Source organism: Capricornis sumatraensis, chromosome 3, assembly GCF_032405125.1.
Source record: "Capricornis sumatraensis isolate serow.1 chromosome 3, serow.2, whole genome shotgun sequence".
NCBI lineage: Eukaryota > Metazoa > Chordata > Mammalia > Artiodactyla > Bovidae > Capricornis > Capricornis sumatraensis.
Window position 1 is genome coordinate 130,117,516 of NC_091071.1, and position 27,039 is coordinate 130,144,554.

The 27,039-nt window shown below is 38.6% G+C and overlaps 1 protein-coding gene across 1 annotated transcript in view; it reads right to left on the bottom strand.

Annotated features, from left to right (window-relative positions):
- Positions 1-722: 722 nt before the first annotated feature.
- Positions 723-27,039, bottom strand: part of ANKRD44 (ankyrin repeat domain 44) — a 222,332-nt gene continuing 196,015 nt past the window's right edge. Inside the window, exons 5-10 of the mRNA XM_068967953.1 lie at positions 24,832-25,032; positions 24,415-24,502; positions 21,790-21,932; positions 20,607-20,819; positions 10,335-10,413; positions 723-841 (exon numbers count right to left, since the gene is read on the bottom strand). Coding sequence (XP_068824054.1) covers positions 723-841; positions 10,335-10,413; positions 20,607-20,819; positions 21,790-21,932; positions 24,415-24,502; positions 24,832-25,032 — 843 coding nt within the window. The remainder of the gene's footprint in view (positions 842-10,334; positions 10,414-20,606; positions 20,820-21,789; positions 21,933-24,414; positions 24,503-24,831; positions 25,033-27,039) is intronic.

Genomic DNA, 27,039 nt, shown 5'->3' on the forward strand with positions numbered 1-27,039 from the left:
GCCACCTTTGAGCTCTCTCCTTCCTGTCTACACCCTATGGCATATATTGTCTACACTAAATATTTTGCCATTAAAGTTTTGTTTCATTTTGAACTTTGCTAAATACGGTCTTGCATGGTTCTTCATCTTAAGTGGATTTTGGGCCTCCAACAAAATTATGAGCTCCTGGGAGGTACCAACCAGGTAACGTATATCTGAAATTTCCCACAGCACCCAACATTGCAATGGGTTCATATAGATGCTTCACATATTCTTGTTGAATTGAAGTGCAAAATTAAGTCAGGTCCCTCTTCCCTATGTGACAGATTTACTCAATTACACAGTATAACCATATCATTAAACACAGGTTATTAACATATGCAAAATGGTACTCTGAATAAAATCTGAGTTTGCCCAATTATGTTTTATTTTTCCTGCTTAACTAACACTATACATTGGAAAAAACAGAATATTAAAAAACAGAGATTTAGGAATAATGTTCAAGTTCCCTTAATTAAAACCACTGAAATAGGCCTCTTTCTGATATAGCTGAAAAATAAAATTGGTTCTTCCTTGCAACTGTCATTAAAAATCACTTAATTTAGTTCTAATTTAATTTGTGTTTAGCATAATGTTGCAGATCTACCTTAACTTGGACAAATAGGATCTATCTACAGCATGGCAGAACCCCTTTGGCAGTACTCCCACATGTGGCAATTAATCCACTGTATTTTTGCTGTAACCTACTTGGCTGTGTCAGCTCCACTGGTTATTAAGGTGTTAATCAAAAGCTCATGACCGTATCTTGCAGCCACATGAAGAGGAGTGTTACCATCCTTATCCACACAGTCAATTTCACCTCCTGAAAGAGACATTTTAATACAGAATAACGTAAGGATTCATGTTGACTCAGATAATATACTCACATTGACCAAATGCTGATTTCATTTCTATTCTGTGCATCTCTGCTCTCGAGAACAAGAATGCTTTTTAAGGGAACAAGTCACCATCTGAAGTTGTAGTATTATTAAATCTGCATGGAAGGAAGTCTATTAGAAATACTTTTTAAAAACCTTTCCACGTTGTCTTATTTAAGAATCTAAAGTCTTACAACTAGGTTCCCTCTCTAAATAAACAATGTAATCAAATTCCACAAAATGTATCTTTGAAGACATATTCAATTTTAATTTTACTTGCTGAATTAAAGACCTATGTAAACCTTATGTTATAGCATAAGAACCAAAGGAATCGAGTTCAAGAAAAGATTTATGTAGTTTGATTATCTAATTTAAAATGTGATGAGTAAAACGAGTAAAAGCATAAACTATAAGCTAAAAGTATCCATATTTATCAAAACTATCATATTACCTACAGTTCCTTTAATAATATAGTAGTTCCATTTTATTTTATTGTATATTGCCTCATTTTTCCCCAAATCTTATTTTACTATGTCTTTCTCTCCTCTTTTCATATATGTGAAAAGATATATAATAAATGAAATACAATTAGTCTATTAATTTATTTGAAGAACCATTTAGAAATAAGTTAGACATCATGGATTTCACCTCTAAGAACAAAGACAGTCTCCCGTATAACCACAATACCATCATACCCTGTAACTATCATACCCAAGAAATTTAACAGATACCATAATTTTGTGTAATATACAGTGTGTATTCCAACTGTCCCTGAAAATGTGCTTTATAATTGTTTTTTTTTTTTTTAATCAAGGATTCAAAGAGTCTGAACATTTAGTTGTCGTGTCTCTTTAGATTCTGATCATCTGGAACAATCTCCCTGCCTTTTATGTATGTATGTAGGTATCTCTCAAGTTATTGATATTTTTGGAGACTAAGCCAGGAGTCGTATATGATATAGTGCATTCTGGAATTGTCTGGTTATTTCCTCATTATTAGATTCAAGCTAAATATTTTGGCAAGAATATCCCAAAGTTGAAGTGCACTTCCCATCCCATCTCCACAGCACACACAAAAGATCAAGCTAGTCCGTTACTGGATGATACAAATGTTGATTACTTACAGTGGGTACAGACTGTCAGTTCGGGAAGATCAAACAGTTCTGCAAATGGATAGTGGTTATGACTGCACAACTATGTGAATGTATTTAATGCCACAGTACCATATGCTTAAAAATAGTTTAAATGGTAAATGTAATGTTAAACATATTCTACCACAATCAAGACAAAAAAGAGTGGATACATAGGTACATGATCAAGCAAATACAGCAAAATGCTTAACAGTGATAGAAGCTAGGTGGGAAATATGTGAATGTTCACTATATGATATTCAGCTTTTCTTTATGCTTTAAAGTATTTATAATAAAATGTTGATGGTAAGAGAAAAAAAAAATAAAGAGGCTTGATTACTTGGCTAAGGTGATGCCTGCTCACACTCTCCACTGTAAAATGTCTTTTCCCTTTTTATAATTAGCAAAGAATTTGCGGGTGATACTTCCAAACTGTGCAAATATCCACTTTCCCAGCAAAGTTTCCCACAATGATTTCAGCATAAACAGGGAGCACTCTATTCAAAAGTTATCTAAATTCTTTATTCTGTGTGCTTATATCAATTTGATAGACAGCCTCATTTGACTGTGGGCTTCCCAGGTGGCACTAGTGGTAAAGAAACTGTTTGCCTATGCAGGAGACATAAGAAACGTGGGTTCAATCCCTGGGTCAGGAAGATCCCCTGGAGAAGGGCGTGGTGATCCACTCCAGTATTCTTGCCTGGAGAATCCCATGGACAGAGAAGTTGGGCAGGCTAAAGTTCATAGTACCACAGAGCTGGACACGACTGAAGTGACTCAGCACTCATTTGATTTTGCCTTCAAATATTTTACTGGCTTTAACTTTATTTAATACGCAAAACACGTGTTTCAGAAGTCTATACTTTTAAAAAGCCTCATTTCTATCCCTTCCACTTCACCCTCAAACACATCCTATAGTAATTAATCATTTTCACCAGTTTTCATTTATGCTTTCTGTGTTTCTCTTTGTAAAAAATAAACAAATTATTTTATGCCATGCCTTCCCCCCCGCCCCTAACTTAATCATGTACCCTGGAATTCACTCCTAGAGATCACTTCTTTGGATATCTTCCTCATTTTTGTATGACTTGTTTTTCATTGCACAGATGGATTAGTTAAGTAAACCAGTCTGGTATAGATGAACATTTAGGTAGTAAAAATAATTTTGCTATTATCAGGAATGCTGCAGTGAATACCTTTATGCAAACATTGTTTTGTATTTCTTGAGTGTATCCTCAGAATAAATTATTAGACAGGGGATTTCTAGGTCAAAAAAATGAGCGTATGGTTTTATTAGATTTTGCCACATATCCTTCTCTAGGTGCTATACAACTTTGCACTCATGTGAGCAATGTGTAAGAGTTTCTTTTTCTTCAGTCTTGCCAAGCTTTTGAATATATTCCATGTAATGAGTGAAAACTGGTTTCTCACATTGTAGTCTTTATTTACATTTCTCTTGTTAAGGAAGAATCTTTTCATATATTAAAGGGCCATTTGTTTATCTTTTTCTATGAACCATTTGTTCATGACTTTTGCCCATTTTTCTAAGAGTGTGTGCGTGTGTATCATCTTTTTATTCCTTAATTTTTAAAGGTTCTTAGAAGAGTTGGGAGATTACCCACTTAGCAGTAATTCAACTCAGTTCAGTTCAGTCGCTCAGTCGTGTCCGACTCTTTGCGACCCCATGAATTGCAGCACGCCAGGCTTGTTACAAATATTTTTGTCCTAGATTTTCTTTGTCTTTGGTGTTTTACCCTGAAAAATCTTGTTTTATAATATCTTTTATTGTATTTAGATTTTGCATTGTGGTTTTAAAAGTTTTCCCCACACCCTAGCAATACAGAAACTGACATGTGAAAATATTTGCTATATGCATTACTGATAGAGTAAACTTTCAAGTATTTTAAGAGCCTCTGAAAATCAAGGAATAAGGAGAAATAAGGAGAGGGAGGAATGGGGAGTGACTGCTAAATAGGATGAGGTTCTTGGGGGCAGATGATGAAAATGTTCTGGAATTAGACAATGGCGATGATTGTAAAGCCATGTGAAGATACTGAAATCCACGGAATTGCACACTTTACAATGATGAGCTTTTACAGTATATAAAATTTATATCCCAATCATACAGGAAGGGCCTGCAGAAAGCTAAAGGAAAAGGGGAGGGAGTAACGGACAGGGAGCACACCAAGGAGAAAAAACACACAGTGTGCACTTGTGCTTATGGAAGACCATGTGTGTTTCTGCTTTTAATAAAAGAAAGCACCTAAGATATTGGAGCACCAAACATAAATTAGTCTAAGGTTTTATTTCCTGACTATCCTGCTCATAAACAAATCTCTGCATCATTATGGAAAGCAATTAAGTTATTGAATTATCAGCTCATGCTTTTAGATATCAGGTATTTTAGAGTAGGTCAAATCTTCAGCTTTACCTCATTATCAATTATATTGAACTAAACTAAGCTGATGTTTTAAAACTAAAATATATCATTTTAAGAAACTAATACTATAATGTTTGATTTGTGTAGCTAAACTACATATACACATTTATACATTCCAGAATAAGAAATACAAAATCCTGAGAAATGTAAATATTATATACATGGCTTAGATCTAAAAAGATATTCAACATTTACTTTAAATAATATTACTGAGAAAGTAATTTTCTCATTGTAGAAAATTTAGAAGATGCTGTAAAATACAAAAAAGAAAACAGAAGTCATCTATAATTTCACATTATTTTGAGGTAATCAGTATTACCTGGATTTTTCCTTTCCTGTTTGTGTGTATGTGCATTTGTGTGTGAAGACATTTCCCATGGTTAAGATCATAAAATACAAACAGTTTTGTATCCTGACTTCCCCCTTAATATTACATCACAAATACTTCCCATGTCATTAATTTATTTCATTAAAATAACTGCAAATCTCCATGATATCAGTATTTAGAGAATTTACTTAGAAAGGCCCCAATTACAAGGCATTTAGGCTATGCCCAATTTTGCAACTAGGAAAAACACAGGAATGAACATAATTATACATAACTTTATCCACATTTCAGATGATCTCCTCCAGCAGTGTTTTGAGAATTAGTACTACTGGATTGGAAGTATTTTTAAGGCTCTTGATGGACACTGGGAAATTGCTTCTGAGAAAGTCTGTGCCCATTTGTACTCCCGTTAGCAGTATATTTGAGAACCAAAAAGAAGCCATTGAAAGTCTTTTCAGATCTAAGGAAAGAACATTAACTTCCAGGCCACAACACTATCACTTATGATATGACCGTTATAAAATCTTCACAATAATAGCTGCATAGCCCTTCACTCTAACGAATCCTACTATGACCACCAACCCCCTAAGATTTATTTCCAACAAACAATATTCTTTCTAGCCAGGTGTGCTGGTAAACCAGAGTTAATGAATGAGATTCTCTCCTAAACAGTGAAATAATTACAAATATGTGTGGCCTTTGTAGAAGGGGAAGATGTTTAAAAAAAACTCCAATTAGTACATCCGTTTACATAGGATTTAAGATGTTTCACTCCACAGCCAAGACTTCAGCATGTGCCAATAAATGTACACATTTGGATTTTGCAACTTAATAGCTGTTTACAAAATGGTAATCCTTTTTTGACTTTGTGACAGAGAAATAAAAACGGCAGCTTGAACACAAATGCTGATCTTTTCTCATATCTTTGTTTCAGCAGCGAAGTATTGATTTTTAAAACCAGTTGCTCAAATATATAGACTATTATCATTTCCATAAAAGTAATTATATATCTTTATATGTACATTCTTAAATACATGTAAAAAATCTGGACATTTCATCAAATTGTCAATAGAAATTATTGAGTGGGATTAAGGAGACACATTGATGGGGATCTTGTTAATAATTTAATTTTATTTACAGTGAGTATGTATTCATTTTACTGGAGAAGGAAATGGAAACCCACTTCAGTTTTCTTGCCTGGAGAATTTCATGGACAAAGGAGCCTGTGCAGGCTACAATCAAGAAAAATAATAAAACAAAATTAGTTACTGCAAACTTTTCAGTTCAGTCACTCAGTCGTGTCAGACTCTGCGACCCCATGAACTGCAGCACTCCAGGCTTCCCTATCCGTCATCAACTCTCAGAGCTTGCTCAAACCCATGTCCACTGAGTTGGTGATGCCATCCAACTATCTCATTCTCTGTCGTCCCCTTCTCCTCCTGCCTTCAATCTTTCCCAGCATCAGGGCTTTTTCCAATGAGTCAGTTCTTTGAATCAGGTAGACAAAGTATTGGAGCTTCAGCGTCAGTCCTTCCAATAAATATTCAGGGTTGATTTCCTTTAGGATTGACTGGTTTGATCTCTACTGCAAACTTTTAGGGACTCAAGAAATAGCTCGCAATAATTTAAACTTAGAAGCATCAATTTAGATCATTTTTATGCCTTGGGGACAGGCAGCCACTTGGTCTCCATGGATACCTCAGAGTAATCCAGGATACAGGTACCCATGTGAGAGCTGCCCACAGTGGTCAGCCTAAAAGGTCCACCCACAGAGCTGATCGAAGAGTGGAACCTCAAAGAAATCTTTGTACAAACACTACATTGCTCATGTTCTTATGAACCAAGTGTTAGTGGCTCCGTGTTTATCAGCCTCAAATATTCCAAAAATAAGACAGGAAAAGAGAAGAGTGAAAAATACTGGAAAGGATGGTCTAGGGGATTTGAGCTGATAAAGTTTCTTTGTTGTCACTATCATTTCATAAGTTAATTTAAAACTGTAAAAATATGGGTAATTATCTTAAATTGTCCTTTAAAATATACTTCTGGAAAACATCATAATTTAGTAGGAAAATAGATTATTTGTTATTCAGAAATATGTTTAGGACCTCTAGATGAATTAATTTCTATTTTATGGTCACTCCCAAAGCTTTCCATTTTCATTTGAAAATCTTTAACAGTTGCTTGGAATTCAAATATCTTTACTCTTTATTTGAAAGTTGCAAATTAAATGTTGGTAATCCAGCATTGATAATTAGTGAAGAAAATAAACATTTGTGAGTTTAGACACAAGCAGAGCATATAGGAAGAGATGATTTATGCAGCATTATCTAGGCATTCATCTGAAATTAGCTTTTCATTGTACAAATAAGAATAGTCATCTTATTAAGTTGCCTTGGAAGGGCTATGAGCCCAAATATAAAAAATCTCACAATGAATCATCCTAACCTATCCCTTGGCTCTTCCTTTTCAAACTCTATTTATTTTTAAAGCTTCTATAAAAAAAAAAAAAAAACATCATTTTGAACTTTTGTAACCTGCTGGGCAGCATCTAAGGCAGCTGCTTGTGCAAATGGCTGGATCAAATGCCTTCTGATATCAGATTATGTCTTCATTTAATTCTTCCCCTCTCTGGTTCTGACAACGCAGCTTCAGATAACAAACAACGTGACTGAACAGCAGAGGTACTCTTTGTTTATTAACTTAAAAAAGAGTTTTAAAAAATGATCACCTTACCAAAACTGAATGATTGGGGGCAGGGGCAAGGTATTATAAAGAACTAATAGCCCTGACTAGAGAGCAGTCAGAGAAGCAGAGAAATGCTGCAAAAAGTCCAGATTATCAGAGCAATATAACCAAAGAAATGCCAAGCATGTCCCTCAGCAGGTCTCAGGACCAAGTGATGTCCCCATGGGGGATGGGCATTCAGGGTCCTGCTGGGTAGGGATCCACTCTGGAGGATGGACACCAGGCCCTGGGGGTGTGAGTCTCTGGACTTTTCCCAAAAGGAAACCAACAAACAGGAGGAAAGAAAAGAGCTTCCTATTCTTGTCCCTAAGGGCATGTTTTAAAAAATGTCAACTGGAAGAACTCACAGTTCTCACATGTGTAATGAACGCAAAGAATTGTTGGCTGAGAGAAGAGAATGCCAAATTATCCTTTTACAGGGATGATTCCATGCCAAATACAAGCAAGTCTTAAACAGAATTCAAGTTTTTAAAAACACAATTTAACATGTCATTGTTCATCCAGATAACACATTTATAAGTGAGTGAGTGAGAGTTCAGTCTCCAGTGTTAGTCTTCCTGAGTTCGAATCTCTGTTCCTCAACATATGTGCCAGGTATCCCAACAGAAGTGACAACCTCTCTGCCTCAGTTTCTCCATAGTTGAAATGGAGATAATAACAGCACCTCTTTCTCATGGGGGTGGCTGGAGGGATTTATGTGGAGTGCTTAGTCAAGTGCCTGGCACAATGTGAAGGACAGTCAATCATTATATATAATAAGTTACATACTATAGCCACTATATTTTCAGTATTTTAGGACCCTGGACTCCGCTCAACCCACAAAGGAGGATGCCAGGCCAGCCAAGAATAGGCTCTGAGACAAGCTCCTAGATCACAGAGGACAAGACATAGGGTCTTTTCCAGGTCTCATTCCCATTCAAAGGTCTAGCAAGAATTCTAGTAGAGTGCATGGAAATTTAAGTTCACAGGGATGGTTTGTGAAAAGATCAAAGCAGCCAGCGGCCCCCCAAGACTGCTTTAAGCACACTAGCATGACACAGATCTGGCCCGCAGAGATGGACCTGTAGGAATGCAGTGCTTACAAGGTGAAAAGCTGCTTCTTCTCTGGTCTGATCACTAGTGCTTGAAATTGCTTCAACAGGGAACAATGTCTTTTAATGCCATTAAGCTAAAGCCCAGTGATTATATTCACATTAAAATTTTCAAATTGGATACCAAATAGCTCCCTGGTTTTGTTTATTTTTAAGCCAGTGGACACTGTTTCTGAAAAACAATTGAGAAATACGGTGGGGATGAGTCGTTGCTGTTTAGTTGCTGAAGTTGCTAAGTCGTGTCCAACTCTTTTGCGACCCCATGGACTGACTGTAGCCTGCCAGGCTCTTATGTCCATGGGATTTCCCAGGCAAGAATACTGAAGTGTCCCGCCATTTCCTTCTACAAGAGTGGGATGAGGAAAGTGTGCAAAGGAGAGATGCCAGGGTCCCTCCCCACCTCCCTTGATTTCAAGAGAAACGAAACAACACAAGTGGTTTTTCAGTAAAGTGAATGTCAAAGGTATACCACATATTTCAAACTAGAACTAATAGGTGCTGTGCAGTTAATTTTCAATTACCTGCATTTGCTCACTGGAAATTTGCTGGGACTGCTTTTCTTCTATAGTTTCACTGAAGTGCTTATAAATTTCCTGTGCTTTGCTGCAGATATTTTGCTCCCTCAGCATAATTTCTCAGCATGGTGTCAAATGACTTCAGTGCCTAAGACATACCTTGTGCATGCTAAGTCACTTCAGTCATGTCTGACTCTTCAAGACCCTGTGGGCTGTAGCCCGCCAGGTTCCTTTGTCCATGGGGATTCTCCAGGCAAGAATACTGGAGTTGGTAGTCATGTCCTCCTCCAGGGGATCTTCCTGATAATACCACTAATGCTTCAAGTGTATGTCATCCAATATTCTTACAGATGGCAGGAAGACAAGTCTAAAAAACTGACTAATGTCTGAGTTTTGAGATCTAGAAATGTGGGTCAACTAAAGATAGTTTAGTAACTGCTGAATTTATGTGAAATGTCAGCAAAAATCTGAACTAAACCTGTTTTTTTTTTTCAAGTGTCTTCAAGATTAGCTAAGATAACAGAAGTTGTGCTAGCAAGGTCAGTGCACTCCCAGATTCTGGCCATTACCCTCTAATAGTAACATAAACCATGATGCGAAGTGACACTCCCTAGTATTTTGGCTGCAGAGACAACCCAATGGTTCAAGCACATCTTTACTGTAAGTCTGGAATATTACTAGATTCTGTGACTTTACAAGGTCTCTATCAAGCCTGTGATTTTATCACCCTTTATATCATGTATGTACCTGCTTTTCTGCTGAGTCATCTCATTTTTCTTACCTTTGCCCAAGTAGCTTAATGAGTTTCAACTTATGAAACTATGGTGGGTTTGAAAATTTAAAAATAATTCAGCTTTGCTGCTAGAAAATGCCTGATACTCATTTTTACTAGTTTCTGAGTAAAACATGTAGGATCTTAAGCCTATATATCATTTCCAGTTTCAAAACTCACATGTTCTTTGACTAGGAATTGACTATGAAGCTTATGGTTCTACGTCCTTATTTCTAAGCTGGGTGGTGATAACCTGTCTGATAAGGAGCTTTTAGCCAAGTTCACAAAGGATAGTATAAATCCAAGCGTAATAAACACTAACAGAGCATTGTATTTCACATTCAAATAACTGACAGCCAAACTCAAGTCACACCAAGAAACTGTTCCAGTGACGACACTGTGGCAGAATCTCTCTTACCATTCTGAATGAGGGTTTGCGACCGTGTGAACCTTCCATGGACAGCTGTCATGTGCAGCGGACTTTTACCATCTTTACTCTAAAAATTGAGAGAAAGAGAGAGAAAAAAACAAAGAGCAAGTAACATCAACCTGAAACATTCCACAATTTCTAATAGAGTGTATATGATATTGCAGGTTTCTGTCTAACATCACATTTTTTAAGAAAAATTAAGTATAGTTCATTGACAGTGTTGTGTTAGTTTTAGGTATTCAGCAAAGTGATTCAATATACTTATATATGATCTTTTTCAGATTCATTTCCATTATATGTTGTTGTAAGATATTGAATATAGTTCTCTATGCTATATAGTAGATTCTTATTGTTTACATTATATAACATCACATTTTAAAGAAGCTTAGAGAAATGGAAATTATTCTAGAGAAGAATTGCAGAATTTTTAGTTACACTGACAATTTTTAAACTACCCTGGTTTAAACTGAGAAAATCATCCAAAATGTTTTTCATCTACTATGATCTACTAGTAAAAGTTTCCTCCAAGGAGGTTTTTTTTTTTCCAACTTTAAAAAATATTTAAGTATAGTTAATATACAATGTTGAGTTAGTTTCCAGTGTACAACAAAATAATTCAGTTATAAATATATATATTTTATATCTTTTCCATTATAGTTTATTAGAGTGGTTTTTCAACTTTTGTCTGCAGTAAATTAAAAAAGTCAAAAGATGTATTAACTTGTTTGGTCCTCTTAGGCCTAAAGATGACTAAACTGCTATAAATCATTGCAATTTTCAAAACTGACCTGAAACCCTCCACCATTATCTACATTATAATTCCACGGGGGCGGGGGGGGGATACACTTTTTATTATCGCAAAAAAGAAACATTTACTCCACTTAACTCTTTAGAAACCATAGGATTAAGATAAGCAATAGTTTAGCAAATTGCCATTTTAATGATCAGCTGGAAATGTGCTGAATTTATACACCACCTCTTTATCACTTAAGTTATGATGGCATTCTCTGACATAGGTTAAGGCAAAACATGGAAAATGTACAGAATCTACCCACTAGTCAGCATTGCACCAAATACCAAAGTTCTACACTTTTAATTAAGTAGTAGTCGTTTATAGTGCAGAAGGCAATGGCACCCCACTCCAGTACTCTTGCCTGGAAAATCCCATGGACAGAGGAGCCTGGTAGGCTGCAGTCCATGGGGTTGCTAGGAGTCAGACAGGACTGAGCGACTTCACTTTCACTTTTCACTTTCATACATTGGAGAAGGAAATGGTAACCCACTCCAGTGTTCTTGCCTGGAGAATCCCAGGGACAGGGGAGCCTGGTGGGCTGCCGTCTCTGGGGTCGCACAGAGTCGGACACGACTGAAGCGACTTAGCAGCAGCAGCAGTCATTTATAGAATTTTCTAAAAACACTAATATCCACAAAAATATTACTATTACTTTAGACACAAAGTACCCCCAACTGAGAGAATATATTATGTATTCTTTGATTCAGATATTATTTTTAAAACCAAAATGAAATTTATGTAACTGTTATTTTTCTAAGTCTCAAAAGAAATGTTTTCCTAATCCTGGGGTTAAAATACAAGATTTTAAAAGCACAAGTTCATTTTTGTGATGAAACTCATATACTTGTGTTTTAAAATGATTATTTAAAGAATGCTACAATGGAAAGCAAATAATCACTTAAATATTTCTCATAGTGAACTGCAGACTACATGCATCTGAATCATTCAGGGTTCTTGGTAGGAATGTGAATCCTGTGTCCTAGCTCAGATCTACAGAACCAGAATTGATTTCATTTCTAAATTTCACAGCACACTAAAGTTTAGGACCAGCTGCTTTTGACTGTGGACTGGAATATCTTATAAAACCACAAGGTTGAACAGAATAATTTTTATTTTATATCCCATAAGTCTATTCCTTAGACTTAAGAGGAGCTATGTATAATCTGTGCCAAGGGAAGTTAGTCAAAGTTGCTGTTGCTGTTGTGTAGCAGCTAAGTCATGTCTGACTCTTTTGGAACATTGTGCTCAGTTGTGTCTGACTCTTGGCGACACCATGGATTGCAGCCCAGCCTGGCTCCTCTGTCCATGGGATTTTTCAGGCAAGAATATGGGGTGGGGGGTGGGGTAGGGTGGGTGTTGCCATTTCCTTCTACAGAGGATCTTCCCAACCCAGGGATTGAACCCACGTCTCCTATATTTCAGGCAGATTCTATATCAACTGAGACCCTAGGGAACCCCAACTCTTTTGGTAACTGCATGTTGAGTGAAATAAATAATCATTATAGTGAAAGATTCTCAGGTTGATGGGGAAAAATAGAAATAATAGGATCTTTTCTCTAGCTTAATCTTGTATGATTATAGCCTGAATTGAAAAGATTTGGAAAGTAAAGGAAGATGGAAGCAAACTTGAAAACTTACTGAAATATTTTTTGGGGAAAGGAGCACTAACCGAAAAAAAGAATACGACACCATCAGCAACCACAAAATGTACAATGGAGGAGAGCTCCTAAACGCTATCTGATTACAGAGTCTGCATCTTGGCTGGGAGAAATGCAGACAATTCAAAAGACTCAAAAGTCTGGGAACCACTTGCTGCTGCTAAGTCGCTTCAGTCTTGTCTGACTCTGTGTGTCCCCATAGACAGCAGCCCACCAGGCTCCCCTGTCCCTGGGATTCTCCAAGCAAGAACACTTAGGAATGAGGATTTAAGACATATTTTCCTCCAACAAAAAAGTGATGACGGTCCAAGACTCTTAAGGAGAAAGAAAACAGAAATTGCAGAGTTGACATTCATTTGTCCCTAGGTGGTGCTATTTCTTTAAATTTTGCTCCAGTATTTTCTCTTAAATTTAAGATGAAAATATAACTAATTAGCATGTAGTTAAATATACATAAAGCCATAAATACTTCAGTGTTTAGATAATACCTTTATCAATATTTAAACAAGAGTTTTCCACGCCTAGAAAAGAGCTTAAAGGCTAGGAGTAACCACCAACCTGGAGGTAACTAAATTGTAGTCAGAGAGCCAAAGCAGGAGTGACCTTTCTAGGGAGTACAGTTGATAAAGCTTTCCCCATTACAGAGATAGTAAACTCCATACCTTTTTTCCCTTGGAGTGCTTGTGCCTTTGGTAAAGGAGCAAACAGAGATGCCCATTTTAGGTAAAATAAAAAGGATGGCAATTTGGTCAACGGTGATGTTTGCTTCAGATCTATTCTTGAAGATCTTTGCCTGGGCTCATCTACTACTAAGGCCAGTTCTTAGTTGATTCTTTTTTTTTCTCATAGAGAAAGAGATGGGTGGCAAGAGGTTGGGTATTAAGAGTGTCATAGCAGTCACTGTGGGGCAGCTTTGTTTATATGCTATAGGTAGAAAAGGAACTCATTTCAAAAAGTCATTGAAAACCAATGAAGGTCAAAAAGCAAGTACTTTTTATTTAGCTTTTACAAGTTAGAATTAACAATATTCAGGTTGAGACTAGAGATCCTACTGAGTTTTACTATCTGCCTGAGAAATTTTTCACGCAGGGATGGGGGTGGTGGGTTTTTCTTTGCTGTTGCTGCTCCTAGAACTTCAGACGGATATAAAACATTCCTTGAATTCTCAAAGGAGAAAGTGAAAGTGAAGTCGATCAGTCGTGTCTGACTCTTTGCAACCCCGTGGACTGTAGCCCACCAGGTTCCTCCGTCCATGGGATTCTCCAGGCAAGAATACTGGAGTGGGTTGCCATTTCCTTCTCCAGGGAATCTTCCCGACCCAGGGATGGAACCCAGGTCTCCCGCATTGCAGGCAGACACTTTAACCTCTGAGCCACGAGAAGGAATGTTCAATTCTCTCACTTATTCTAAGCTTTGCTTTTAGAAAAATATTTCTTCATTTCTAGTCTCCTTACCAATTCTAGGTGCATTTCCCTACCAGATTTAAGGCATGGAAAATTTTGTTACTTGGAACACTTAAGAGACTCTCCTATTGACTTATGGTTCTGCCATAGGTCATGAAGCAAAACCAGTAAGGACTAAGAATATTTTATGACAAATATAAGTACTCTTTCAGGGCAGTATTCACCATCATCCAAGAAAGATTAATCCTTGAACTAAATAGAGCATTTCAATTTTCTTGACCAATATCCTCAGAAATCCATTCATTTTTTTCTTCTATTTCTAATGCCTTCTTTCTTTGTGTGCTCAGTTGTGTCTGACTCTTTGAGACTCCATGAATTGCAGCCTGCCAGGCTCCCCTGTCCATAGGATTCTCCAGGCAATGATACTGGAGTGGGTTGCCATTTCATCCTCCAGGGGATGCTCCCAACCCAGGGATCGAACCTATGTCTCCTGTGGCCCCTATACTGGCAGGAGGATTCTTTCCTACTAGCCACCTGGGAAGCCCTGCCTTCTTTCTTCATCCTCCCTCAAACCTTCTCTAAGCTTAAATACACAGCTACTCCCCAGGAACCTGAAGGCGCTGTGTTCTCCATACACAGTACCCCTGTTGTCACGCAGCTCAGTGGAGGACAATAAAGCCTTTACAGCTGCAGTTCCCAACCTTTTTGTCACCAGGGACTGATTTCATGGAAGACAATTTTTCTAGGAACTGGGGTGGGAGTGGGAAAGATTTTGGGTCAATTCAAGCACATTACATTTATTGTATACTTTATTTCTATTATTATTACATCAGCTCCACCTCAGATCATCAGGGATTAGATCCAGAGGTTGGGGACTCCTGTTCAAGAGGATAACGCTAAGGTCAGCTGGAGGAGGGGGCATCAGATATGGTCAGAAACCCAAAAGGGCTTCCTAACTCAATGGAAGAGCAATCTAATACCTTGGTTTGCAAAAAGCTATATATGGTCAAATTTTTAATGGTTCAAAAGTGGGAGATGGTACGTGGTTACCTCAGACCTTAACCTCCCTGCTTTGCTCACTTCCTCTCCCAAGTTCCAAGGGACATGTCACTCTTAATACTTACTCTTGTTTATTCCAATTTCATCTTCAACCTCTGCAATGCAATTATAGAATACAATTTGGTCCTAGTACACAGAAAAAGCGAGCTGGTCTGCTTTAGTAAACTGTGATGGGCTTTAAGTTAAGTGATCTAAGGGCCCATGGGCAGAAAAGAATTGAGACCATAGGCAGGTGGTATGTTAGTGACCAGGAGGTAGGTGACCTGGCAATGGTGATTTTTGAACCTATTTTTCTAAGTCATATCCAGTGAAGCCATATGTAACTATTTTTTTTAAAGCTTAGTTTGAAAGCTTGCCAAAAAAGAGCCTTGAGATGCTACAGAAATAACAATGTGGTCTCTACTAGAGAAGAGAAATTATTTCATATTTTCTCATGCTCGTCCTATTTGCAAAAAAACAAGTAAACTGTCAACGGCTTATTGTATAAAGTATTGCATCTCTATTATTTTATAATAATTAAGCTTTCTGACATCACTATATTCAAAATCAAAGACAGGGCCATGGTCAATTTAAGCAAAATGAGGGGCTTTAAAATGCATGCCAGACACACAGTCTTTCTCTCATCTCCATCACCTTGAAATTTCTCAAGATGACACTCTCAGTGTTTTGGGAGGACAGAGGAAAACAAAGTGAACATGTGAATAGGAATTGGCTACACTTCAATATGCTATTTCCTTAGAACTTTGACAAATCTAAACAAATACAAACTGTCTTGCAATTTACAAACACTTTCAAAATCCAAGGGCAATGTGGTGCAGAGAGATAACAGCCTCCACTCAGACTGAATGGCTTCATGGAAACATTAGACGATCCATGCATCCAGAGAGAATCTGGGATAACTAATAAAGAGTCAAGAGAATTCATATGTAGATAGAGAAGACGAAGGGAGGCTGAGGGAGAAGGCTAGATTTGATTCAAAATCCCATTTACACAGATCATCTTAATGTCTTAATAGTCACTCAGTCGTGTCCGACTCTTTGTGACCCCGTGGACTGTAGCCTACCAGGCTCCTCTGTCCATGGGATTTTCCAGGCAATAGTACTGGAGTGGATTGCCATTTCCTTCTCCAGGGGATCTTCCCAACCCAGGGATTGAACCCGGGTCTCCCGTATTGTAGACAGCCGCTTTACCATCTGAGCCACCAAATTAGATAATACATAAACACAAGTCTCAGACTTTTTTTTTTGTTTGTTAATGGTGCCTCTTAAACTTTATTGATAATTAGCAGTCTACAGGAAAAATTAACTATTAAAGTAGCTATGCTTTCCATGTCCATTTTGTATGCGAGAAGAAAAGGCTGCCATAAACCAAGGCACTATACTTAGTTGAAGTCCCTTATCCAATCTAAACTGGCCACTAATCAGTTATCTGGGAGAAGTAGGTATGTGTGGCAGAAAGTGGGCTTCCAGCTTCAGTATCAGGCACACTGAAAACATCAGTTGGCATGTTTTACAGAGGCAATGGAGAGCATCAGATAACCCTGTGAATCAATTAAGTGAGGCTAGTGAAGAGAGATACTTTAACTTCAATAATATTCCTTTCTTTGGAGGATCCACAGTATGTCCCTCAGGCACCAGAAAGGCAAGAAAAGTGTCACAAGTCTTGGGGACACTGGTGGTTGAGCCACCTATTTGCCTCCTGTCCTCTCACCACCGTCCTCTAGGACTTTAACCCCACATGTTGGCTCTTTCCCCCACCCAGGTCTCTTTGTTGCCCCTAAAGACCTTCATCTTACCTCCACACAGGACCCTGGATGGAGCCCCTTTACAAGATCTAGAACTCTGAAATTCCTTTCGTCTAGTTTACTTTTTCATTTCCATCTGCATTCTACCTTCACAAAGACACTACTTCTGTTTCCTTCTCCTATCTTCTCTCTTTTCATCTCTTTCTCTAGTTCTTCCTCCTCCTGCTGATCCTGAGAGTAAAGAGTTACTAGAGACCTGCATCCCCTTGTCTACTCGTGCTGTGACGTACTCTCTCCCTCAGTGATCTCAGCATGTTCTCCTGGTTTCCACTATCAATCACCTCTGCGTGAATGAGGCAACCTATGCATGTTCTTCTGTTCTCCACTGCTCCCCACTATTGGTTGTCTTGTACTGGCTGTATCAAAGGCTCAAAATCAGCTTCTCAAGAACTAAACTCACTAGTTTTACCTCCTACGCCTACTCTTTCTCCTGACATCCTTCTTAATAACAATAATCATTTATGAAAGGGAGGGAATATATGTATACCTGTGGCTGATTCATGTTGATATATGGCAGAAACCAATACAATATTGTAAACCAATTATCCTCCAATTAAAAATAAATTTAAAAAACATTTATGGAGTACTTCCTATATGGTCAGCATTGTTCCAAGTAATTTATGTGAGATAACTTTAATCCTCACAGTGGTTCCATTTAGAAGATACTATTGTTTCCCTAATTTTACAGATAAACTGAGATACACGGAGAAGTTGTTTATGACTATGTATTTACTAAAAGTCAAGACCAGGGTGAGATTCTAGGCAGTCTAGAACTGGACACTGAATCATTATGCTGTACTACCTACCTCTCCTTAGCCAGATTTCAATCCTCTTCCATCTCCTGCCCAACCAAATCCCACTGATTTCCTCTCTACAAAGCCTCTCCCTTTGTTGACGGTCCCCATTCCCTGTCCTTATTACCTCTTATCCTTTTATCTAGACTTGTTCTATTGGCTTCCAGTTATCCTCTACTTGTCACCTCCCCAGGTCCACTATATCTGAATTTTTTTTAATGAAAATAGCTTTTTATTCTTTTGGATATGAAAATAACACATGCTCATTGCATTACAATATGATTAAAACAATTAAATTGAAAAAGAACTAAAAAACCCAAATCATAATTTTGGAGTGATAAACTGTTGTTAGGATATTGATATATATTTCAGATATTACTCTCTTCCTATGCACATACATAGATGCACACTTTATGAAATTCAAAAACTGGATCATACTTACTTAATGATCTTACATTTTAATATTTCATTGATTACATTGTCAATTTTAAAGGCAAATATTAATGTACTAGTATTATAAAAGTTATGACCAACCTAGATAGCATATTAAAAAGCAGAGATATTACTTTGTCAACAAAAGTCCATCTAGTTAAGGCTATTGTTTTTCCAGTGGTCATGTATGGATGTGAGAGTTGGACTATAAAGAAAGCTGAGTGCCGAAGAATTGATGCTTTTGAACTGTGGTGTTGGAGAAGACTCTTGAGAGTCCCTTGGACTGCAAGGAGATCCAACCAGTCCATTCTGAAGGAGATCAGCCCTGGGTGTTCACTGGAAGGAGTGATGCTAAAGCTGAAACTCCAATACTTTCGCCACCTCATGTGAAGAGTTGACTCATTGGAAAAGACTCTGATGCTGGGAGGGATTGGGGGCAGGAGGAGAAGGGGACGACCGAGGATGAGATGGCTGGATGGCATCACTGACTCGATGGACATGAGTTTGGGTGAACTCCGGGAGTTGGTGATAGACAGGGAGGCCTGGCGTGCTGCGATTCATGGGGTCGCAAAGAGTCAGACACGACTGAGCGACTGAACTGAACTGATTATAAAAGTATTAGTTTGCATTTCTCTAGTGACTGGTGATACTGAACACTTTTTCATAAATTTAATGGATACTGTATCCTCTCTTTTGTGATCTGCCTTTGTCCATGTTTTCTAGCAGATGGTCAGATGTTTTCTTATTGATTTTTATGAGTTCTTACATATTAAATATGTTAAATCTTTCTTATCATGTATATTGCAGGAAAATTTCTGAGTTGTTCCCCTTTTAATTTTATGTAAAGGTTTTTGCTTCTCTTTTGTTGTTGTTATATAAAAGTTTAAAATCTATATGTAGCCATATGTGCATATATACATACATATACATTTTTTTCTTTTATGTTTTCTGCCTCTAGTGTTCCGTGGCCAGATTACTGTTCCTAAGCCTCAGTTCTGATCATGTGACCTCCACAATGATTAGCGGTGTTCATAGCCTGTAGAAACCCAAATGCTTTTGCCAGTAGACAAGTGCTCATTCTTGGTCAGGTCACATTTTGGCTTGTTCCTGACTCCTTTCTTTCATATGATTTGCAGTCTGCTCAATCACAATAAACTACTATTCTGAAAATTTGTCTCATATTTCCCCACTATTATAAATTAGATGAAAAAACATAAAAGGATTTTAATAGTGAATAGAGAAGGTTATTAAAGTAAAATGATCCAGTATTCTTGAAATTAAATCTTAGAAATTACAATTTTTCAAAAGCAGAGACAGAATACACTGGGTCTTTGATTTAGGATTCTTGTGTGTTTGGGAGAAGGAGAACTGAGGATGAGAACAAGGTCACTTGGGATAAGTAAGGATATTCTGCTACAGTCTGAATGCATCCAAGTGATGTAACCTGGATCGTGAAGGCTGCCTACGGATGTTCCTCTTGGTTATCTGTTAGAGTGAGTGAACTAACAGTTATCTAAAGTTTACCTACTGACACCTCTCAAACCCTTTGCTAATGCCATTCTTTCCATATGGAATGTCCTCTCTCAAACTCTCTCTTCATCTCAACTGATATCAATCTTCAGCTCAACAGCAATCTCCATCTGTGGTGTCCAAGCAAAAAGCAAGTCAACACTTCCTTCTTATGGTTTACAGCATTTTATTAATTCCTCACATCACTCATGGCATTCTGTCTTGCCTCATGATTATCTGAGTACATTATCTCCTTGCCATACTGTAAATTCCTTAAGGGCACCTTGGAGTATACACCCAGTATCAAACAGAGGACACTAGGTAGTCATCAGTCAGTTTGCTGAGTAAAGGAATTACCCTTAAAATCAGATTAGTATCATATAATGGCAGCTACTATCTGGGGTGTACTCCAGGAAGGCATTTGTGAAACTTTTTGGAGGGTCACATGGGTTGGGAACGTAACTGATATCATTAGGTTGGGCTTCCTTTTCATTCTCAGCAGCTCTGCTCTATCAGCTCAGCATTCGCTTCAGTATTAGAATCTGGGCCAAGTCAACATGCCTGAGACCCAGTGTTTACTCTGGTAAATTCACTAAGCTCCCAAGGTCATATAGCTAGAGTCTCAGTGCCGTGCACTGGTATCACCACTGCTATGTAAGTTTCCACGATGTGCCAGGACAGGATAAGGCTGTGAGAGTCACGATGCTCGGAGTTATAATTTATTCATTGTAATTGACAGTGGGTGCTTTTGCTCAGAGGCTCAATGCAAAGGTATTTAACACTGAAGGAAGAAGGCTGAGAGTCCTACCTGGATGTTAACATCCGCCCCGTTGTTTACTAATAGTTCAAGACACAGAGCACCGTGTGTGGAGGCAGCAGCAAAATGCAGCGGGGTGAACCCGCTGTTGTTGGGCTGGTTCACGTTAGCACCGTAGTCGGTCAGCTCGTTGACTACAGCATCCTGCCCGTTGTAGCAGGCCAGGTGGAGGGCTGTGTTTCCATACACGTTGATTTCATCGATCTGCAAACAAGCCCAATACAGGTGATGAAAATCACTGGAGCCAATATACTCCCATTTCCCACCAAAAGCCTAATAGCTGTGCTGGAGAAAGGAAATATCCCTCTGTCAGCCTGATTATTCAGAGCTTACTCTTGCCCCAGGGTCGTCATCCCGGGAAGGCTTTAGCCTGAAGATAAAGATCAGCAAAACAGGAGAATGACCAGGCTTCAACTTGCGGGAAGATATTGCTCAGCTAGGGAAAGGATAAAATGAAATGCAAACCTGTCTCAAAACGCCAGAGGAGAACTGAACCCGGGCAGCAAGAAAAGAGCTCGAAACTTAACGGAGAACAGAAGAGGGAAGGTTGGTGGGTACTCAGAGAACTGCTGTGGGGCCTGAACTCGGGTTTGGCTCTGCTGTCTGACCCCTCTCAAGGCCAAATTCTGGTGTTTGGGCCGTGTATTTAGCCCCTCCCTCCCTCCTGCTTTCCCCAGGCAGCCGTGACTCCTGTGTCTCACCATCACCATCTCAGTACTACAACCTAGTTTTCCTTTCCTCCAGGACAACCTCACCACTGCTCCTGCCCTGCTACCCGAGGAGAATGGGGTCGAGTCAACTTCTCCAACTCAGCATGTTTGTCCCTGCCATTTATTCATTCATTTCTGCTTGGAAGCCTCAATTTAGCAGGTTCTAAAAGTGGGATGAGGAACCCTAGCCAGTCTTTTAAAAATGACTGGTCAATATTTATCATATATCACATATGCTTAAATATTTCTCTATCTATGTTGATATAGAAAGTTAGTCCGTTTCTCGTTTTCTACTACTTAGCATATGCCCTGATTGCCCTTCATCGGTTGCCCATGTAAACTCAAAAAACAGGATGCTAAGAAATGTGGGTTTTTCCCCCTCTTGAATTAAAAAGCAAACAGGATTTCAGAACAACAGAAAACCCACAAATGTACCGTGGGACAATGCCTGAATCATAGCTCACCTCCACCCCCAGATTCAGAAGATGCTTGACAACATTGATCTGTCCGTTGGAGGCTGCGGCGTGCAGGGGCGTATAGCCCTTCTTGTCCTTACACGTCACTTCTGCACCATGGTTAACAAGCAACGCCACGACGTCCAGGTGGCCTTTACAAACAAAGCAGCAAAAAACGCGGTTAACCTTCCTAGGACAATTTGACAATTCATTCCACCTGAGTTATCACCATCCTCTTTCATTGCCACCAGCATTTTCCTAAGCTATGTGTAAAAGCTGGTTCATAGCAAATAGCCAGCAAATATTCAGTGTGTACCTACTATCTGTCAGGTATCATGTAAATCCTGTGGGAAGAAAGAAGATGATTCATATGTAAGCCTTCTCTTTAAGAAGATTCAAGCTTGTTTACAGATAATGACAAAGTCCTAAAAATATGTTAGAACCAGAGACTAAAAAAAACTGTGTTAAAATGAAAACAATATTTTTGAAACCAACTGCCATTCTTCACTGAAAAGTCTAACAATGACAATTTGATCTGGAAAAACTAAAGAAAAAAAAATCAATTAATCAGAACTCCATATGTTAAATCACATGAAACTGCTACTGTTTGACCCTTTTTTGAACCCACAAAAATGGCACCTTTATATGGTTCAACTTCAAAGTGTTCTCATGAATTACTGACTGAACGGAAAACTAGTTTCACCTCCTGTTGGCATATTTTCAAGAATAGTTTTCTTTGTTGTCTATTTTGCTACATATACAATGATTGATGTATTTGACCTTTATTTCCTGACTAAAGATTGTTCAGTGCTTTAAGATCATTGCTCTAAACATTGTTGATAACTGAAGGGTAGAAGATGAGTACTGGCTTCAGGGCCTAGAGAGACAGAGAGAAAAAGACAGAGACAGGGAGAGAGAGAGAGAGACGAAGAGACTGGTCTTGGCTAGTGGTGATGCCATCTTAAGCTCTTTGTCCTGCTTTTGACCTTTAGTTCACAAGGACAGTCATCTCTATATGTTTCCCTACTTGCATCCTGATGACACACAAAAATATAACTTAACTTCTTTTAGCAATTTTATACGTTTTAAATATATATCGGAGAAGGAAATGGCAACCCACTCCAGTACTCCTGCCTAGAGAATCCCATGGACAGAGGAGCCTGGCGGGCTACAGTCCACAGGGTCACAAAGAGTCGGACACAACTGAGTGACGAACACCTTTAGCTATATACCAGCAAAGAACAAATGCGAAAGACCACATTCCTTGAGTCTAACGTCAACACCAGCTTAATAGATGCTCTGCCTAAACATCATCTGGGAAATGATCACTGGCTCCAGTCCAGCAGGGACCATGCAGGCATCTAACTTCTTTCAATTAATTCAAAAGTCCATTTCACCTTTTAAAAAATGGTAATGCTTACAAAATCTTAAGGTTCTGTTTTTTAAGCCCCGAAATTCACTCAGACTCACCTATACCCACATAATTTATTTCAGCTCTGCCCCAATCCATTCTTTTTCCCCCACAATTACCATTATTCTTTTTTCTGTTTAAAAGGATTAAGAAAAAGCAAAAAGGTATTAAAAGGAAACCAAAATCATCCATTTCCTTGAGATATTCAGTTTAATATTTCAGTGTTTAATATATCCCAGACTGCTTTTTCAAGAGGATTGTATTTTAGAGATCTTTTTATACAAAAATGAGGTTGTATTATTTAAACTGTACTATTATATGATCTGTTTTCACTTAACATAGTCACAGAATCTTTCTATGTTAAAAAAAAAAAATACTGACAACATCATTGCTGTAGTTACTCCACAGTGTCCCATTGTGTAGATCATCCATAATTCACCACACAATCTCCTGTGTTGTGACGGGCAGTCAGAGTGTTTATAACTTGGAGCTGGTAGAATTCTGTCTGCTTTCCTAATTGCAGGATGTTCTCCAATCAGAAACACAAAGGAAGGATCTTAGTTCTACATTTCCCACAAGTCCACACTGAAAATAAACTCTATGAGGGCTCTCATTTGTCAGTGGTACTAGTGCCAACAAAAGTGGTGAGAAAAGCACAGAAACATAACATCTTCCTTTGTCTTCTGCACCTGAGCCAGCAGAAACAAGGAGCAAGCCCCAGCTCTGTTGGCAGTGGAGTAACAGAATCACTCACAGCGACTCCAGCGACTCCATGACTCTACATGGCAGCCAGGATGTTGTCCTTTCTTCCTTCCTTTTTGTTTCTTTCAGAAGTATTTATAAATAAAAAGACAAATGAAATTTACATCCTTGCTTTGCTAGCCAGTCCTCCTTTTTAAACACTTTATTTTGCTGCCATAAAAAGTTAACATAAGCACAATTTGTGCAGCTTTCCAACCCAGATTGAAATACATTCAATGAAGTCCATGCCATGATTCATCTCTCCTGCTCTTTGTGGAATAAATAAATCCCTGACGAAGCTACTGCCCAACCCGAGTGCTCTATGCGTGCCAGTAAAAGGGACTGAATCTTAATTCAGTTGGATCCCAAGCTTGACAAGAAGTCAGGCTCGCCCAAGAGAAAATCTACACAGTCAGTGAGAGACTTGGAGCTTTATCTGTTCAGATTATCTGCATTTTGCTCTCCATTCATGGAATCCTTACCCATATAAGCTGCCCAGTGCAGAGCACGTCGATCCTTCTTGTCAAACGCATTGATGTTTGCCCCTTTAGCCAACAGTAAATTGACCATCTGAAAGATAACCAACAATGAAATCAAATGTATACTCTGTAATGATAAGCAGTCCTCACCCTCAGCAGGTGATCTGATCCAAATTAACATCCAATTTAAAGGCAGGTCAGAAATCTGAAGTTTAATAGGAAGATACCTCAGCCAAACTGTGGTATGTGTGTCAGAGGAAAAGACTGAGGTGTTGGCTACTTTTTCAATTTATTGTGGCTCTAAATTTTAAAATAGGCAACTGCCTAAGGTTTCTAAGGCCTCAGTGGTGAAATTGAGGTTCTATGTGGGGATAAGAGAGTCTGTGGGAAGATTCTTGTTCCAGTGATGAGGACACTCACCTCCACATGGCCATTCAGAGCAGCATGGTGCAAGGCTGTGCGTCCCCCTCGGTCAGAGACATTGACGCTGCTCAGCAGGGGGATGATGACTTCTGCACACTTAACAGCCTTATTGGCTGCTGCCACGTGGAGCGGGGTCTGCCAGTTCTTGTCCCTTGCATTGACATCAGCTGAGTGCTTAATCAATACTTGTACTGCTTCCTATAATAAAAGCAGAGTTTACAGAGGTCACTGACAAATGTTCAGTAAATCCTTACTGGGTATAAGATGCTTTATTAGACCCTCACAGGCTAGCTCAATGTAGACAACCAAGGTCATATGGGATGAAGAGAGAGAGAGTGGCACAGATAAAGAGACAGTCACTCTACCTCTTTTCTTTTAGGCCAAGAGTGCTGGCACAACTCCAAACCCAATAAACCTTCCAAAGGTTTCCTTTCAAAGTATAAGCTTTCCTTAGGCCAAAGAGACCATGACTAAAAATAAAGTAATGACTATTATTCCTTGAGCCTATTTTACTGTGAAATGTCTACATGCATTTTTTATAAGCATTCACATGTATTTTTATTATATATTTATTTATTTGGGCCATGTGATGCAGAATGTGGTATCTGACCAGGAATCAAACTCATGCCCCCCGTTATTAGGACTGCAGTCTTAACCAGTAGATCACCAGGAAAGTCCCTGTACATGTATTATTAATACTCACTTACTATGTGAAAAACACTACTACAACTATGGAACACTGAAGGAAACATTAATCAGGCTCTATGCTAAAAAATCCCCTGGAGAAGAAAATGGCAACCCAGTCTAATATTCTTGCCTGAAAAATACATGGACAGAGGAGCCTGGCAGGCTACAGTCCATGGGGTCACAAAGAGTTGGACATGACCAAGCACACACATATACAAACACATACACACACACACCCTAAAAACTAGGTGAGTAAACAATAAAAGAAAAGCTAGATCACAATATAAGAGTGAAGAATTAAATAAGAGAAAAATAGTATTTTTATCAATTTTCATCTCATAAATTGTGCAGTTTATGTAGATGTACAATTGTGATATGGGAAGAAAATATTGGAACCTCTATTTAAATTTTATTTCTTTAAAAAGGAAAGCATTTTAACTGGTATTTAACTTCCAGGTAGAAGTCTTGTTGTTGTTCAGTCCCTCAGATGTGTCTGATTTCTATGCAAACCCATGGACTGCAGCACACCAGACTTCCCTGTCCTTCACTATCTCCCAGAGTTTGCTCAAACTCGTGTCCATTGAGTTGATGATGCCATTGAACCATCTCATCCTCTGTCACCCCTTCTCATGCTGCCATCAGTCTCTCCCAGCATCAGAGTCTTTTCCAATAAGTCGGCTCTTCACATCAGCAGGCCAAAGTATTGGAGCTTCAGATTCAGCATTAGTCCTTCCAATAACTATTCAGGGTTGATTTCCTTTAGGACCGACTGGTTTGATCTCCTTGTTATCCAAGGGATTCTCAAGAGCCTTCTCCAGCACCACAATTTGAAAACATCAGTTCTTCAGTGCTCAGCCTTCTTGGAGTACACTGAAATACACAGTGATAGGACTTCCTTGGTGGTCCAGTGGCAAGGACTCTGCACTCCCAATGCAGAGGGCTTGGGTTCTATCTCTGGTCAGGGAACTAGATCTCACATGCTGCAACTAAAGATTCCACATGTTGTAGCTAAAGATCCCACATGCCACAATTAAGACCTGGTGCAACCAAATAATTATAAATAAAATTTTTAAATTTTATCATTTTTATTTTTTAAATATAAATTTATTTATTTTAATTGGAGGTTAATTACTTTACAATATAGTATTGGTTTTGCCATACATCAACATGAATCTACCACGGGTGTACACATGTTCCCCATCCTGAACCCCCCTCCCACCTCCCTCCCTGTACCATTCCTCTGGGTCATCCCAGTGCACCAGCCCCAAGCATCCTGTATCCTGCATCGAACTGGACTGGCGATTCATTTCATATATGATATTATACATGCTCAATGTCATTCTCCCAAATCATCCCACCCTCTCCCTCTCCCAGAGTCCAAAACACTTTTCTATACATCTGTGTCTCTTTTGCTGTCTCATATACAGAGTTATCATTACCATCTTTCTAAATTCCATATATATGCATTAGTATACTGTATTGGTGTTTTTCTTTCTGGCTTACTTCACTCTGTATAAT